The sequence below is a fragment of the Amia ocellicauda genome, chromosome 8 (assembly GCF_036373705.1).
Source record: "Amia ocellicauda isolate fAmiCal2 chromosome 8, fAmiCal2.hap1, whole genome shotgun sequence".
Classification (NCBI taxonomy): Eukaryota; Metazoa; Chordata; class Actinopteri; order Amiiformes; family Amiidae; genus Amia; species Amia ocellicauda.
The window spans coordinates 28,380,094-28,394,636 of NC_089857.1; the positions used below are offsets into that span (position 1 = coordinate 28,380,094).

Below are 14,543 nucleotides of genomic sequence, written 5' to 3' on the forward strand. Positions count from 1 at the left end.
CTTCAATAAATACAGATCATTTAGCTTCTTTAATGCTTCCAAACAACACACTGTATTGCATGTGAAATGTAATATTTTTATTCTGAAAATTGAGACATACCAACATTGTATTTTTAGTAGTAGTAGTATTACCTATACTACTAAATTAGTAGTAGTAGTATCACTACTATTACAATAATACATTACATTTAAATTAGTAGTTTAATTTAAAATGTATTTACATGTATTGTAAATCAAAAGGAATAAGCTTTCAACGTGAAATGTTTAAGAATATAATACATAGAATTGTCAGTGTTCTTAAAATGTTAAATGTTGACTTAAAATATTGCCTGTTTATCTTGTGCAAATGTATTTAATCAACCAAGAAATTGTTCAAATTTATAACTTAAATATCCCTTTATTTTTTGTCATAAAGCTGAAGTGCAGTGTTTTCAATCTATTTAAAAGCAATAGGCATTTTCAAATTTCTTGCTAGACATACACATGAAATACACAATGGAATTGTCTGAACAGTTTTCGTTATGGATACAGTCCATGCAGAAGGGACTGTAAAGATGTAAATGTATTCTTTCTGTGTCCTATCGTTTCATGTCTTCAAGCAGATTGCTGTGGTTATTGATCATTGATATCAATCAATATTTAAATTAAAATATTGATTAACCTCTATGAGCATGTGTGACTACATTGTTTTGCATGTTTGCAGGTCACACACTTGCAATTTGTTTGTTTTAAGCATTTGTGTCTTAATATCTAACAATTTTGAGCACAGTGTTTCAAACAGCAGTTTTGAAGTTAGTTACTTATATGCTACTCCCATATTTCAGAACATTTATGATAGCTAAAGGAAAATCAATCCATCTATCCATCTATACATGTGTGTGTGTGTGTGTATATATATATATATATATATATATATATATATATATATATATATATATATATATGATATAATTACAGTATAGGCAGAGTGAGAGAATCGTATTTTTCTATACCTCTATGGAATATTCAGTTAAGTTGAGAAACCAAGAAAGCATTCTGCAGAGAAATTTAAAGAAGATTTATATAAAAAAAAAAAGGAATTTGGTTGTATATTCATTTGTTTAATCTGAGGAGTTTATTCAGAATTCCTGAATAAACAACACGTGAGCTACTTGCATCTGATAAAATGGTGGTTAATCTTGTGCAGTGTTGTCTGCTGATAGATTGAAATAAACCTGCAATGCAGTTGCTTTTGATCTGAGCAGCACCGTTATATATTTATGTGATTGTGTTAATTCATAGAAAATGTTCTGTTTTGCAGATTTATAAACTAAATTTATAAACAATGTATCATTGTGTAATCTTGAAATAGATATTATATTATTTTTAAATGTGTTATATTAAGCCAATTCTGCGGGGGGGGCGGGGGAGTTACCACCTTTTATTATCACTTTAAATTTATTATTTGAAAACAATGCAAGACATTGGATTTTTGTGTTTGTTTCCTAGAGATTTTCAACAGTATTTAAGGTAGATCTTTTTTGTGTGTGTGTGTGTGTATTTGGTTTAGTTACACACACACACGCATTACATATAAATATATCTCATAAATGCATATATAATATATATTTAAATTATTTAACAATTTAAATGTAGCATAGGCTTTGAAAAAATAGAACCATATTTGCCTACAGTTTGATTTCATAAAATATCTACATGCAAAGTAAGACCTGTTGCTGTTAAATTATCTAAAGTTTTTTTTTTAATGTATATCATATATCAATAGATATATAACAATACATATAATGTTCGTTTGGACTTGTGCATATTACAAATTCAGTAATAAAAAAAATTCACATTTTCAAGTTGATTTAAATTACAACTTTTTTTTTTTTTTTTTACAATTCTTTTTAATTCATTACTATATATATCATCGTTATTTAATTGTATTTCATTGTTGGTATATTGCGGAATTATTTTTGTCTTTTTGGGTTTCAGACTAATTTTTTTTTTTTACTATTATTATTATTATTATTATTATTATTATTATTATTATTATTATTATTAAATAAATCTTTACTATATAATGCAACCGTTTTTCAAATTATTTTAATGATCTGCTTCCACCACACTTATGTTGGAATGCAGTATATAACCAAAACAAAAAGTTATTTATTTTAATTTAGTTGGTTATACCATGCCACTGTATACAGTGTTTTTAACAATTAATATTTTAATATCTGTATGACATACTCTTTTACTAAAATGCTTCCTAAATAATGTGACTAAAAATAAAATACATTTTCAGTAGCTCTGATTACTGATTACTAATATTTCTGTAAATCAGATCTCTAGGTAAGGACATGGTGCTCTTACAATAACTTTAGATTAAATTATATTGTATTTATAAAACCACAATGAAATGTGTTATTATAAAAGGACACATAATACAAGCAACTGATGTTTAACTGAATATCACTGCAGAATGTCATGCCAGCTTCTAAATCCTCTCAGTTGTGAAATTCACTTTTAAGTTGGGCTGAAATAAATGCTTAATTCTTGCTTCTGCTTTGACAACTTTTGAAATGCATGCTTATTTACAAATGTGTCAAATTAATGTTAAATTATGTTCTATGTATTATTATTGAAGGTATATGTAAGCCTGCATTATTTTATCTAGTACGATACATAGTTAAGCTTTTCGGAGGCCATGATACATTTGTAAAAGTTATCACATACATTCTGTAGCTGGATTGATAATCATAATTACACTAAATAAACAGATACATATTTAAGTAGATCGAGTAGGGGCATCTAAATTAACCAATCAAGCAAATAAAATTGTAATGAAATACACTTTTCTAGGCAGTGTTGGTCAGAGTTGTATTTCCAATGCTGATCCACTGGAGAACGGGGGGAGTGGACTGAAGTAGTGTGTGTATGCGTGTTCAGGGACTGTAGTAGTGTGTGTATGCGTGTTCAGGGACTGCAGTAGTGTGTGTGTGCGTGTTCAGGGACTGTAGTAGTGTGTGTATGCATGTTCAGGGACTGTAGTAGTGTGTGTATGCATGTTCAGGGACTGAAAGAGAAGGAGGACTAATTCATGGCTCACACAGGGATTTGTGATGGGAGGGGGGGACCTGTTGGTTATCAGCAAGAATAAATTAAGCATTAACGAACCCTTGGATGGAAAGCATATTTGGTGGAACAGCTGAACCTTCAAAAAGTCAATAGAGGAAATCTTATATCAAAAGAATTACATCAGATTTAGGGAGAGGAGCCGTATTGTGGCCTTAGCTCTTCTTTGTGTTCTTTGTACTCTTTCCCTTGATTTATTTTAACAACTTTTAGCCACTACCCCCCCACCCCCCCTCCATATTATAGAATAACATTGATCTTTTTTTTTTTTTATATATATATATATATATATATATATATATATATATATATATATATATAATATGTGTGTGTGTATGTATGTGTATGTGTGTATATATATATATATATAGTCACACCAGTCCTGACTGGTTTTAAAATTTTAATTATTTGTGTTCTTACTGTTGCTGTCTTTCTTCCTATGAGTAATCACTGAATAATATGGCATTTTATTTTATGATTATTTATGCACACATATCCTTGTGTAAATATTAATTAGGAAAAATAAAAAATGAACTTGTTCCTTCTGTTTTTATGGTAGTCATGATATGAAATGTTAAAACGGATTGTCTCCCTCCCTCAAAGTTAAAAATTACTGTATACCAGTACATTGAAATCTGTGGAGCATGTTGTTTGGTATACATTAATTCATCAAAAGTGTATTAGGTAAGCCTATGAAAATTCAAACATTCTCTCTTCTTTGAGTTTTTTGTTGTTGCATTTATTATAAATAGGGGGGAATAGACAGACTTCAAATGAATCGGTTCCTTTAAAAACTGTAGTGTAGGGAAGCTTTCGCCTTCAGGCCTATTTTGAACATACAAAGAAAGAAGAACCCTGCCAAGGTTGTTTTATGCATTGCTCAGAGTCACAAGAAACAGAGTTAGCAGGAGGTTGTTGGTGTGAATATGAAAGCACTGCTTGCAGGCTTCATGGAGCAGCAGGTGAAATCTGTGAAAGGCACGGTAAAATGAAGGGCAGGAAGAAGCACAAAACTGTATTCTACCTGCTCCAGGCTCGACAAACTATGAACATCCTGCAAAGTCTGCTTATCATAATTTATCCCTCTATGTGTTTAAAACTCAAAGAATCCTTTAGTATATCCTGATTTATATGCTAGTATGGTATAGTACTTTCCATAGCTGTCTTGGTCAGCACCAAGCAACTTGGTTGTTAGAAGAAATCCTTTTCCTTTTATTAAATTAAATAAATAAATAAATAAATAAATAGAAAATAAAATATCTCCCATTTTTCCTATATTAAAATCTGATTTTCTTGCTTAAATGCATTTTTTTTTTTAGAAAAGATTACTTTTTAAATTGAAAAAACATCTGCTGGTATTTGTGCCCCTAGTAGTTTAATATTAATGGCTCCTGATTTCTCCTATACTTAGCATAGTTCTGTATGAAGGTGACTCGGAACAGGTGTCTTATCAATCTACACTGATCAAATCAACATGACTGACAGCTGACAGCTGCTAATTTTAGAGTAAAATAGTGTTTGGCTCTGCATTTTAGCACAAAAGATCATTGTGCATTGAAACCGGCTGCTGACAAACCCTGCAATGCTTTTCTCGTGCATCAACACATCTGTCCATTGGCTTTTTCATTCAGATATATATATTTTAAAAGGATGCAATATATCGATGCTATATGGTTTAGAAAGCCTTGATGAAAAGCCACTATTATTAGCTGTGTAAGAAAACATTTCATGGCCATTTCAAGTAGACAACCTGTTTTTGCTTTTCGTTTTACCTCGTTTTGCATTGATCATTGGAAGACTTTGAAAATGGTAACAAAAGCCTGCCGGCGGTTGTTAAAGCAGTATGCGGTATTCAGAGTGTGTGTGGATTATTGTTCATTGGACTTCGTACATGATCTGTGATTGTGTTTTTGGGTAACATGTTTTAGACTAGCACAGCAGTAGCTGACCATACATATTGTGTGCTTTTGCTGATGGCAATGACTGTAGTCAGTTGTCAATATGCAATAACTATATGTTTTAAAGTCATTATCCATCTGAGCATAATAGTTTTTTTTCTGTTTTAAATAGTCTGCCATGGAGGGAAGTTTACTCCATCTAAGTGAACTACTGCTACTTAATGTTTTCTTCTTTCCCATGACAAAACATATGTAAAAAATAAAGCAGTGATAATGCTTTAAAGTTTACATAAAAATGTAATGAAAAATCAAATACTGATATGTATATTGTAATGTATTTTCAGTTGGTAGGTGTGAAAGCATCCATTTCATTTTAAATCATGAAAATATACGTGAGTTTTTTCCTGTTAAGTTTTTTGTGTATTTGTGTATTTATATACTTTCTGAATGTGTCCCACTTTGTGTGTGGCATCTGTGTTTGTGTATGTATATGTGTGTGTATATATATATATATATATATATATATATATATATATACACACACACACACACGTTCAAGATGGATTGTTTGACCTTCAGAATAAGAGAATGTCTTTTACTGTAACTCAGTGGCTCAGATCATGATCGCGCTGATACACCAAAAGAGCATTTGTTCTCCACTACAATAGCCCAGTGACTTGCATCTAGGCCAGATATTGGTCTTCGCAGTGCCATTCCTGATACATATTCAGCACGAGGCCTGGATAATTTGTTAACAAGGCCCTTTTTACATTTGAGACAGATGCACAAACTATTTTCAATTTTCACGCTTAATTGTTTCGGCTGTGTTGTTGACGCTAGAACACCCAGACTCCTAATTATTCCGCATTGTTGGGAGTCCATTATATTCGCACTGTCTGAATGATCCCATTGACCTTGAACTGACATTATAAGCTGTGTCTAATCTTTTCACTCTATATTTCTAATGCTTCCTCTCCCCCCCCCCCCCGTGTTATATTTTTGTCGCCTCCTCCTTTTGTCTGCTTCCCTGTTTAGCATCACAATGGGCTTGCCTCTTAGCCCTGCTGCTGACTCAGCCCGCTCGGCTCGACACGCTCTCTCGCTCATCGCCACGGCCAGACCACCAGCCTTCATAACAACCATCGCCAGGGAGGTGAGCACCCCTTCACTAATCACCGTTCCACAGAGCTGCCGCAGCGGCCGAGGCAGCATCCCAGAAGCCCCTCCTCTTGCCCCGGCCCTCTGTTCTCATTGTCACTGTGGGGCTCCGGTCAGATAGAGCAGCCGCGCCGCGCTCTCATTTCAGAGGAACACTTACGGCCCCTTTCCTAATCAAGTGGACAGTTCACGCTTGATAAACTTTTTTCTTTTCTACCCCCCCATCCGTAGTCAAACAGAAACAATAAAGGGGTCTTGAATCCTCAACGTTGAATGTGTATATGTGAAAGGATCCACACACTGTCAATAACAACATTCTAAACACCGCCTTCATTCGACTTTTATTCACGGTTTTGCAGGTGTATTTGAATTTCTGTGTAAACTATGAGCTGGGAAGCTGCATGCTCTTAGATCAGGGGGAAGAAATGTGCAGTTCTGTTCTAAATGTGAGGAACGCCAAGTGATTTATAAGAAGGGTGGGGAGATGGAGGGTTCTTCACTCTGATCCCCTGATTGCTAATGCCTTTATGTCCCTGAACAGTGTTCACCGTAGAAAATATACAACTTTGACAAGGGTGATTTCTCATCAGTTGTCAGGCCAGAATGTCCTCCTTTCACTAGGAAAGCTGTATAACTGTGTCGAGTCTGAAAATTCATCATAGAGGCCCGGCAAATAGAGTGGGATTGTGAGACGGATTGTGCAAACTTTTTGAGTTCCATTCCATTGATTTCTGAGGAGGTATGGCCAACCTTTGACTGAATCAGTGTTCAACAAACTCTGAAAATAGGTATAGCTTAGAGAATAATATTTGCATCAGTGACTAACATTGTTTCGTATGAAGGCCTTTTGACTACAACTATGTACTATCTTAATAATAATAATCGATATTGATGAATTAAACAACAATGAATTATCATGCCTTGCCATATTCAGTCAAAATGGCTTCAAACAATAACTCAGACTGAATTACAGTATCTTAACAGAGCTGAAAGTTAATGTGGTTAGCACAGTTTGATTTTGATCAATGAAAAATGGGGCAAATATGAATTGCAGATACTTAAACATACTGCTAATTCAGTGTTCCCTGCTTAAAACAAAATCCCCAAAAGAAGATGATGATGATAAAAATGATGGTGATGATGGAGATGTATCCACCATGTGGTGCAGTGTAGTACTGGGCTTCTGTTTGTCTCCAGGTCCACAGACACACTGCGCTTCAGGCCAACACCCAATCCCAGCAGAACGTTCACACCACTACCTTGGCCCGCGCCAAGGCAGAGATCCTCCGGGTTATCGAGATCCTCATTGAGAAGATGCCTACTGATGTCGTGGATCTACTCGTAGAGGTAACGCAGCTCACTGGTTTGGAAATGAAGCAGGCAAAACAAACGTTTGGGGGTGAGGGAATATGCTGTGCTTAAACACTGGAGTCGCATCAGAACCTGGGCTTTTACATCTCAGATGAAGGGCTGAGCTAAGTCACTTAATCAGGTTAGCAAACAGTGAGTGGTTAACAGAGCCAGGGCTGGAATGCTTGGTTAGATGTCCTATTTCTACCTAGCCTTCTGTATTCAATATCTCCATAGGATTCCCACTGCCATGTGTACATTTTTGTCAAAAGTACATTAAGCCATCAACTCTAAACTGTAAATCTTTGTAGATGAATTATTTAACTCATGGCTCCAGTTGGAATGACAACTCGAAAGATCTTCAGGATATTACCTTAGTCCTAATCTAATGTTGATGTACAGTTCAGCCAAATAAGTCATGCTTTAAAAAAAATATATATATATATTGTTTCCTAACAAATAAGGTAACATAACATGTACTTTTTGCCTTTACAATAGTTATTCATTCATTTTTATCAAACTGATAAAATGTTTAATGTTTTATTATAAATGTATGTTCTTAAAAAGCTGTTGGTGTGACTATTGAGATTGTAGAGTCTGAATAATCTTCTTTGATTTCCCCTCTCCTTTTATTAACATCAAAACTGTGATTTGGAATAGAGATATGCAGCAAATGCCACTCTCGCTTCCCCCGGGAGCAGCAGCAACATTAATTTTCAGATTCTCCGACATTGAGGCATTGCATTTACATCTTCGGAAAAAGTGAATTTGTACGTGCTTTTGTGACTGATTTCTGTAATGATCTTTTCTCCCTGAGGTAATGGACATCATAATGTACTGCCTTGAAGGATCTTTAGTCAAGAAGAAAGGCCTTCAGGAATGTTTCCCTGCAATTTGTAGGTAAGTCACTGTTCTCTGTTGCTATCAAGTCATTTGTCACTTTATTCCATTGAAATTGTCCTCTTTTTATGCCCCAGTGCTCTGTTCTGTATGTAATGAGTCTAAATAACTGAAATTATTAAAACGCTGATAGCTCTCTAATTATACTAGTTCAATGGTGAATTGCTTTGTAATTTAGGTGTCCCAAAAGAAGATGCAACCACATATGTTTACTGATAATAGAATATTCATACAGCGTATTAAGTGAAGACACACACATCATCAATTTTAATTACTACAGGAAAATTATGAGAATGCAATTAAATTTAATAGTTAAGAATGGGCCATTCTCTTTCATTAATTTGTTTTATTTAAGATATGTATTGTATTGGCCATATAATGTACAGGATTTCTGTATGAGACTTTCAAATATCAACTTACAAAAGCTGGGTATGCATTTTACTAACTATTGATATACATCAGTGTTTCTGAATTGATTGTAATCAATAAATAAAATGGAATTGTTAAGGCGGAGTTTTCACAGAAACCACAAATGTCATACCTTGATACTGGTCACATTGTCAGAGTCTTAACAATTCCATAATTCATAAAGGTAAATTCTTTCAACAATGAACATTCTGAGGAAAATAAGTTGCTTCATTTACATAGTTATAGGGTCACAAATCACTGCACAATTAACAGCTCTCTATAAATAAGACTGTGTATTTTACAGTAACTTAAACCTAGTTTCAGTGAACTTCTGGAAAGCTAATTATGCTGACAGTCTCTAATTATTTTATTTTGCAGAGTGATGCATTCTGGGGGAAGTGGTCACTTTATTTAGAGACCACCTCTGGTCACAGGTTACAAAGGTTAGCATTTGGCTGCTTCAGTCCGGACCATTTCTTAGTGAGTCTGCGTTTCTCTCCACAGGTTCTACGTGGTGGGATACTGTGAGCGGAGTCACAGGATAGCAGTAGGGGCTCGCCATGGTTCAGTGGCACTCTACGACGTCCGCACTGGGAAATGTCAGGTAAATAAATCATTGCGACTTCCTCTCCATAAAGTGAGAAAGTGATTGAGGAGAGAGAGAGTGAGTGAGAGAGACTGGCCCTGCAAAGCTGTTGAACTGCCAAGCTGCTGTGGCCTTATGGGTAAGGCAGCGTGGATCAATAGTTTAATGAGAGACACTCGGAGTGTGTAACGTCCTCTCCCTCCTCTCTCTGGAACGGAGCAATATCCAAAACAGGGTCCCGAGTTCTGAGGCGTGAGTACCTGTGGATAAGGCTGATATGAGCGATCAATAGGAAAGCATGGGGCGAGAGGTATTGAAGCCTGAGGAGCTCGGTCTGCCAGCAGCGTATGTTTTTTTTTTTTTTTTTCCGGTTCTTTTCCTTGAGCTTCCACATGTTGGGAATAGGCTGTCTATCCAGGAATGGGGAAAATTAGACCATCATTATTATTTGCACTGTTTGTGTCATGGCTGTAACCACTCCTTTTAAAATTATTCGAATCCCGGTCTTGCCACAGGCTTTAAAACATTATAAATACAAATTAGGTTGACTGGGATTATCACCCAACCTATTTACTCCTTCTCAAGAGGTGTTTCTCCCACCCAAAATATCTTATCCTGTCATTTATCACTGGTGTCACCTTTGCATAATTCTGCAGTGAAACTATGGGTTAATTCTATTTTCCAATCTGAGACCAAGTGAAACATGCACAGTCAGCATAGTTAAGACTTTTGAAAGGCTTCTCTTTATGGTATTGTGTTTTTATTTGACTTTTCTGGTAGTATCTGAAAACTTTACCATTGTTTTCATTGTATTGTTTTGTATAAAATAGAAAATGCTCCAATACATATGTAAGTAATGCCTTCCAACTGAGTGAAGCCTGTAGACAAGGAAACCTGTATAGACTTTATATATGTACGATTTAAAAGCTGTGTGAGAGAGAGAAAGAGAGATATACATGTTATTAAAGCTTTCGTGCCTGTACTCTGTGAGCTGAAATCCAGAGCTGTAAATTGATAAGAGAGACTAGGCCCCCGGCTTCTTTATGCATGGACACAAATCTGCAATGAAAATCTTCCCTCTGGCTCACTTTGCCCTTGCTCCAGCTGACATAGTTAAGTACCTTATCTGCCGATGTTTTTTTTTTCCCAAAACCTTTTGGAATCTATTCGGTGTAAGAACCCCTGGCTATTTTGGATAGAGATTTTCTGTGGTAATAGCAAGAAGGTTATTTAACCTTTGTGGAAAATCAACCAGAATCCAGGCCATGTATTGAATTTTGGGCCTAGTCCAGCATAGTCTATTTATCTTTTTCCCTGTGTTCGTATTTAATAATTTAGTAACTGTTTATTATTTAAGGTGTTTTTCTTTCATGGGCCAATGCCATCATCTTAAGGATCTCTTAACATTTAAGACGGTATCAGATTATGTCAGATTGTGACTGTGGTGTCAGACAGTTTGATGTTTTATTTTCATATTTCAAATATATCCACTTAGCCACTTGGGGAAAATGCATTTTACATTTCTTAGAAATACCTAAAGTCTAATCCTAGTTACTTTCCATTATTTTTTCTATTGAGTAAAGCAATCTTAAATGTTAGCATGGATTATTTATTAAATAATTGATTATATTTAATTATTGTATACAATATTAAAGTATGTGCTCTTTTGTATAATAAAACACCTCTTACATTTAAACACAAGGTTACAGTTCTTTAAATGTAGCAAATAATTGAATATCACAAAACCAATATGAAACCATTAGTGGGACAGGTTATATTGTGGCAGTATATTTGTGTTTGTTCTTTCCGAGAGCCACTCTGATGAAAAAGAAAATTGTCAATGATGTATATGTGTATGTGTATCTATTTAGCGATCTTCAAGTATTTCACTGTAACACTGGTACCTGTTTTAGACCATTAATGTGTTCTGATTTCTAAATTATTGCTGGTCTGGCCTTGATGATGTCATTATGAAGTTCTCCCGATTTTAATTTTTTTGGATGGGATTTTATTTTTGTGCCTGATTAATACCATTAGATTCAATATGTTGTCATTTGATTTGAAACTGCACAACAACAATAAGAATGACTGTAGTTGCTAGTCCCATTTCTAAAGTGAAGTGTGTGGCCAAATTAAAAAGAGTGGGTAAAAGTCTTCACAGGAGAGAGGAGTAGGTTGCAGGGGTGTTACAAGACACAAGAATCTTCAGATTGTAAAATTTTCTATGGATGCCATCGCATTGTTTTTGTTTTCCATTCAACATAGATGTTTTATTTCTTATTATTGTTTTCAAAGCAGAAGGCTACAGTAATTAGGGTGGACTTTTCTCCAGCTTGATGTAGGCTGGACATGCTTTGATGACTGTCTCGCTCCCTGTCAGGCCTCACTGCACCTTATACAGCCAAGAGGGAAAAGGCCTGGGCTTGCGTTTCACAGACATTTAGCCGATTTCAATGCCTTTTTTTTCGTTTTTTCACTGAACAATGATGTTTTCAAATTAAGCCGAAGGAGTTATTATAGTTTAAAACGTGAACACTCCATATTCACTTTTCTGAGTCACTTAAGCAGAGGAGGTGGGTCTGATGAAACTTCTTAACTCCTATTTAAAATGCAATCCATGGTCATATTTGGTATCAGGCAGCCCGTGGATATTGTTGGGAGATTTGAGGATTCCTAACAGGTCAGGCTTTGTTTAGCCGATTAAGGCCTTTGCTTTCTGTCAGATATCTCTCACATCTAGTGAAAATTGAGTAGATGCTCAATCCATGCACACGCTAAGGGATACAAATAAATAATGCATTGCAGTATCTGGTGGTGTGAACACATACACAACGGGTTGAGCATCTCTTTATTTATTTTTTCTTCTTCTTCTTCATCTATTTGCCATCCCAGCTGCAGTTTAATAAATACAATGTGTCATAACAATGAATTATGCAATGCAATTTTGGTTTGCCGGCACCCATGAAAACCCCTACTGATCTGGGATAATTGCATGAGTGGATTTTATTTATTAATTTTAAACTCAGAAGAATGGGACAAGCTAAAGGAGGCTAACTATTCTGCTTTCATACAGTTCTGCTCTCTCACTCTCTCTCACTCTCTCACTCTCTCTCTCTCTCAGCATTTTTGTTTTTAGTACAGCACTTTAAGCAGGGAGAAGTGAACATAAAAAGAAAACAAAGCCTAAGCCTTAAAACACACACTGTGTACTTTATTGAACATCATTCAAGTCTTGGCTTGTTTTTCAAACCATTTTCTTCAGCTATTTATAAAAATCACACCACCAATCCAACCCCACCCCCCAACACACACACACACACAAGCTTGTCTTGGATTGTAACTGCATTGAGAAGCCATCGATGTTGCAGTTGAAAGAGATTTCAAAAACAAACCAAATGGAGACCACAAACTTTTTTCCCTTTTTTCCTCCTTATCATGTCATGCTTTTAAATTAGGTGATCCCCCCTCCATTTATATCCATATAAATTCTCAATCAAAACCACCATCAAGTGCAAGGTATTACATTAAAACATTACCCCTTTGCAAAGGAGCTTTCTGGAATAAAATGCTCCTTTTTATAGGTCTTTTTAAAGTGTTGTGAGCCCAGCAGATACCAGAAGATTAAATAAAAAGGTGACATTTTTGGGTCCTTTTCTGTAATATTGATGGTGTATTGTGGGAAGTGGAACAGGGTCAGTGTCCTTTCCTTGGCTGTATTGATTTGCCCTTCAGCTGTTTGTGGTGAAGCGCGAGGCAGGGGCTCTGCTGTTGATTATCTACACAATGTCTCTGTGAGCATTATTGACTCAGTTGCAGCTACTGCCTGTGGCTCTCAATTTTTCACACCGTCTCCATGACAATCATAATAAAACATAGTATCTCACCACAGACCAACCTCAGAAACCGCCTGTTCTAGCTTGGAAAAAGAAAGAAAGAGAGAGTGGGAGACAGAGAGGGAGGGAGAAAAAATAAGTTAACATTTTATGCAGGAAAGAAATTGTAAGCTCTCTAAAGAAAGCTTGTTTTGGGCAAAGGACTCTCCTGAATTATTCATTCTGCTTTTTTAGTTACCTGTGAGTTCTGTGCCAGATGTGTTCATCTATTTAACCACCCCGCAATCTTTTTTGGGAGCAACCTTTATGAAATGATTATACTGTATGTGTTATATGATACCAACAAGTCCTACACAGCCTTTTCATGAAACATATTTGGTATGACAAAATGCTGTGCGCCTCTACATTACTTGAGCTCTGATTTTTATTTTTATTTTATTTTGCTGTTCATTTATGCTTGAGAGGTCGATGCTCCTCTTCTGATGCATCTCTCTCATATCTAATTGACTGCTTCTGCAAGAAAGAATAAAATAAATAACGAGGGAGGCTAATTAAAGTGAATGTGCCTGCATTAGTCTACACTCTGCCTAACGTTTCGGCATGCTCCTTTGATTTTCTTTTCGCTGTTTGAACACGATATTGCGAACACTCTGACTGACCAGTTCTACTGGTAGGACAGACCAGACCAGTATTTTGATTTTGTTTTCAAGAAGGAACATGCAGTAGCAATAGAAAAAGGCCCTGCCCCACTACTATTCCACGCTGGCTTTATTTGTAGCCGTTCTTCCCTACATCACACTCGTACAAGCTGAGTCCATGTATCTGAGTGCCTGGGGTATTTTCATTCAGAATCATAAAAAAATATATAATAAAAAAAAAAAAAAAATGTAGACTCCTGTTCTTATTTTCTGGAATAGAGGTATATTTTATTGAGGAATTCACCGAAGATGAGACATTTTACAGTGCTCTTTAGACAGTGAGAGAAAAAACACCTAGGCTTTGGAAAGCCTGTAAAAATAGCCAAATAGAAGCCAACCTCTTTGAGACCCAGTCATGTCATGTTTTATAATGATCTGGCCCAGTGCTAGGGAGCCCTGGTCCTGGCCGGCCGCAGTGTCTTCTGCCTTTTGTTTCACTCCAGCTCTAATGGAGTATAGTGAACCGTTAATTTTCTACATGGATGCAGAACCAGAGTATCCTTTCCATGTTATGAGTTGGTGTGGATGTAGAGAGACCTGCGAAACATGTGGGACCAGGGCTGGCTTCCACAGGCACAGGGGCATAGGTTTCGTT

At 35.8% G+C, this 14,543-nt stretch overlaps 1 protein-coding gene across 2 annotated transcripts in view; it reads left to right on the forward strand.

Annotated features, from left to right (window-relative positions):
• The window catches only part of wdr7 (WD repeat domain 7), a 207,983-nt gene that overhangs the window by 171,179 nt on the left and 22,261 nt on the right, over nucleotides 1-14,543 (forward strand). For both annotated transcript variants that reach the window (XM_066710923.1, XM_066710924.1), the window contains 4 exons: nucleotides 6,051-6,168; nucleotides 7,371-7,520; nucleotides 8,341-8,423; nucleotides 9,336-9,435. In XM_066710923.1, the coding sequence (XP_066567020.1) occupies nucleotides 6,051-6,168; nucleotides 7,371-7,520; nucleotides 8,341-8,423; nucleotides 9,336-9,435 (451 nt within the window). The remainder of the gene's footprint in view (nucleotides 1-6,050; nucleotides 6,169-7,370; nucleotides 7,521-8,340; nucleotides 8,424-9,335; nucleotides 9,436-14,543) is intronic.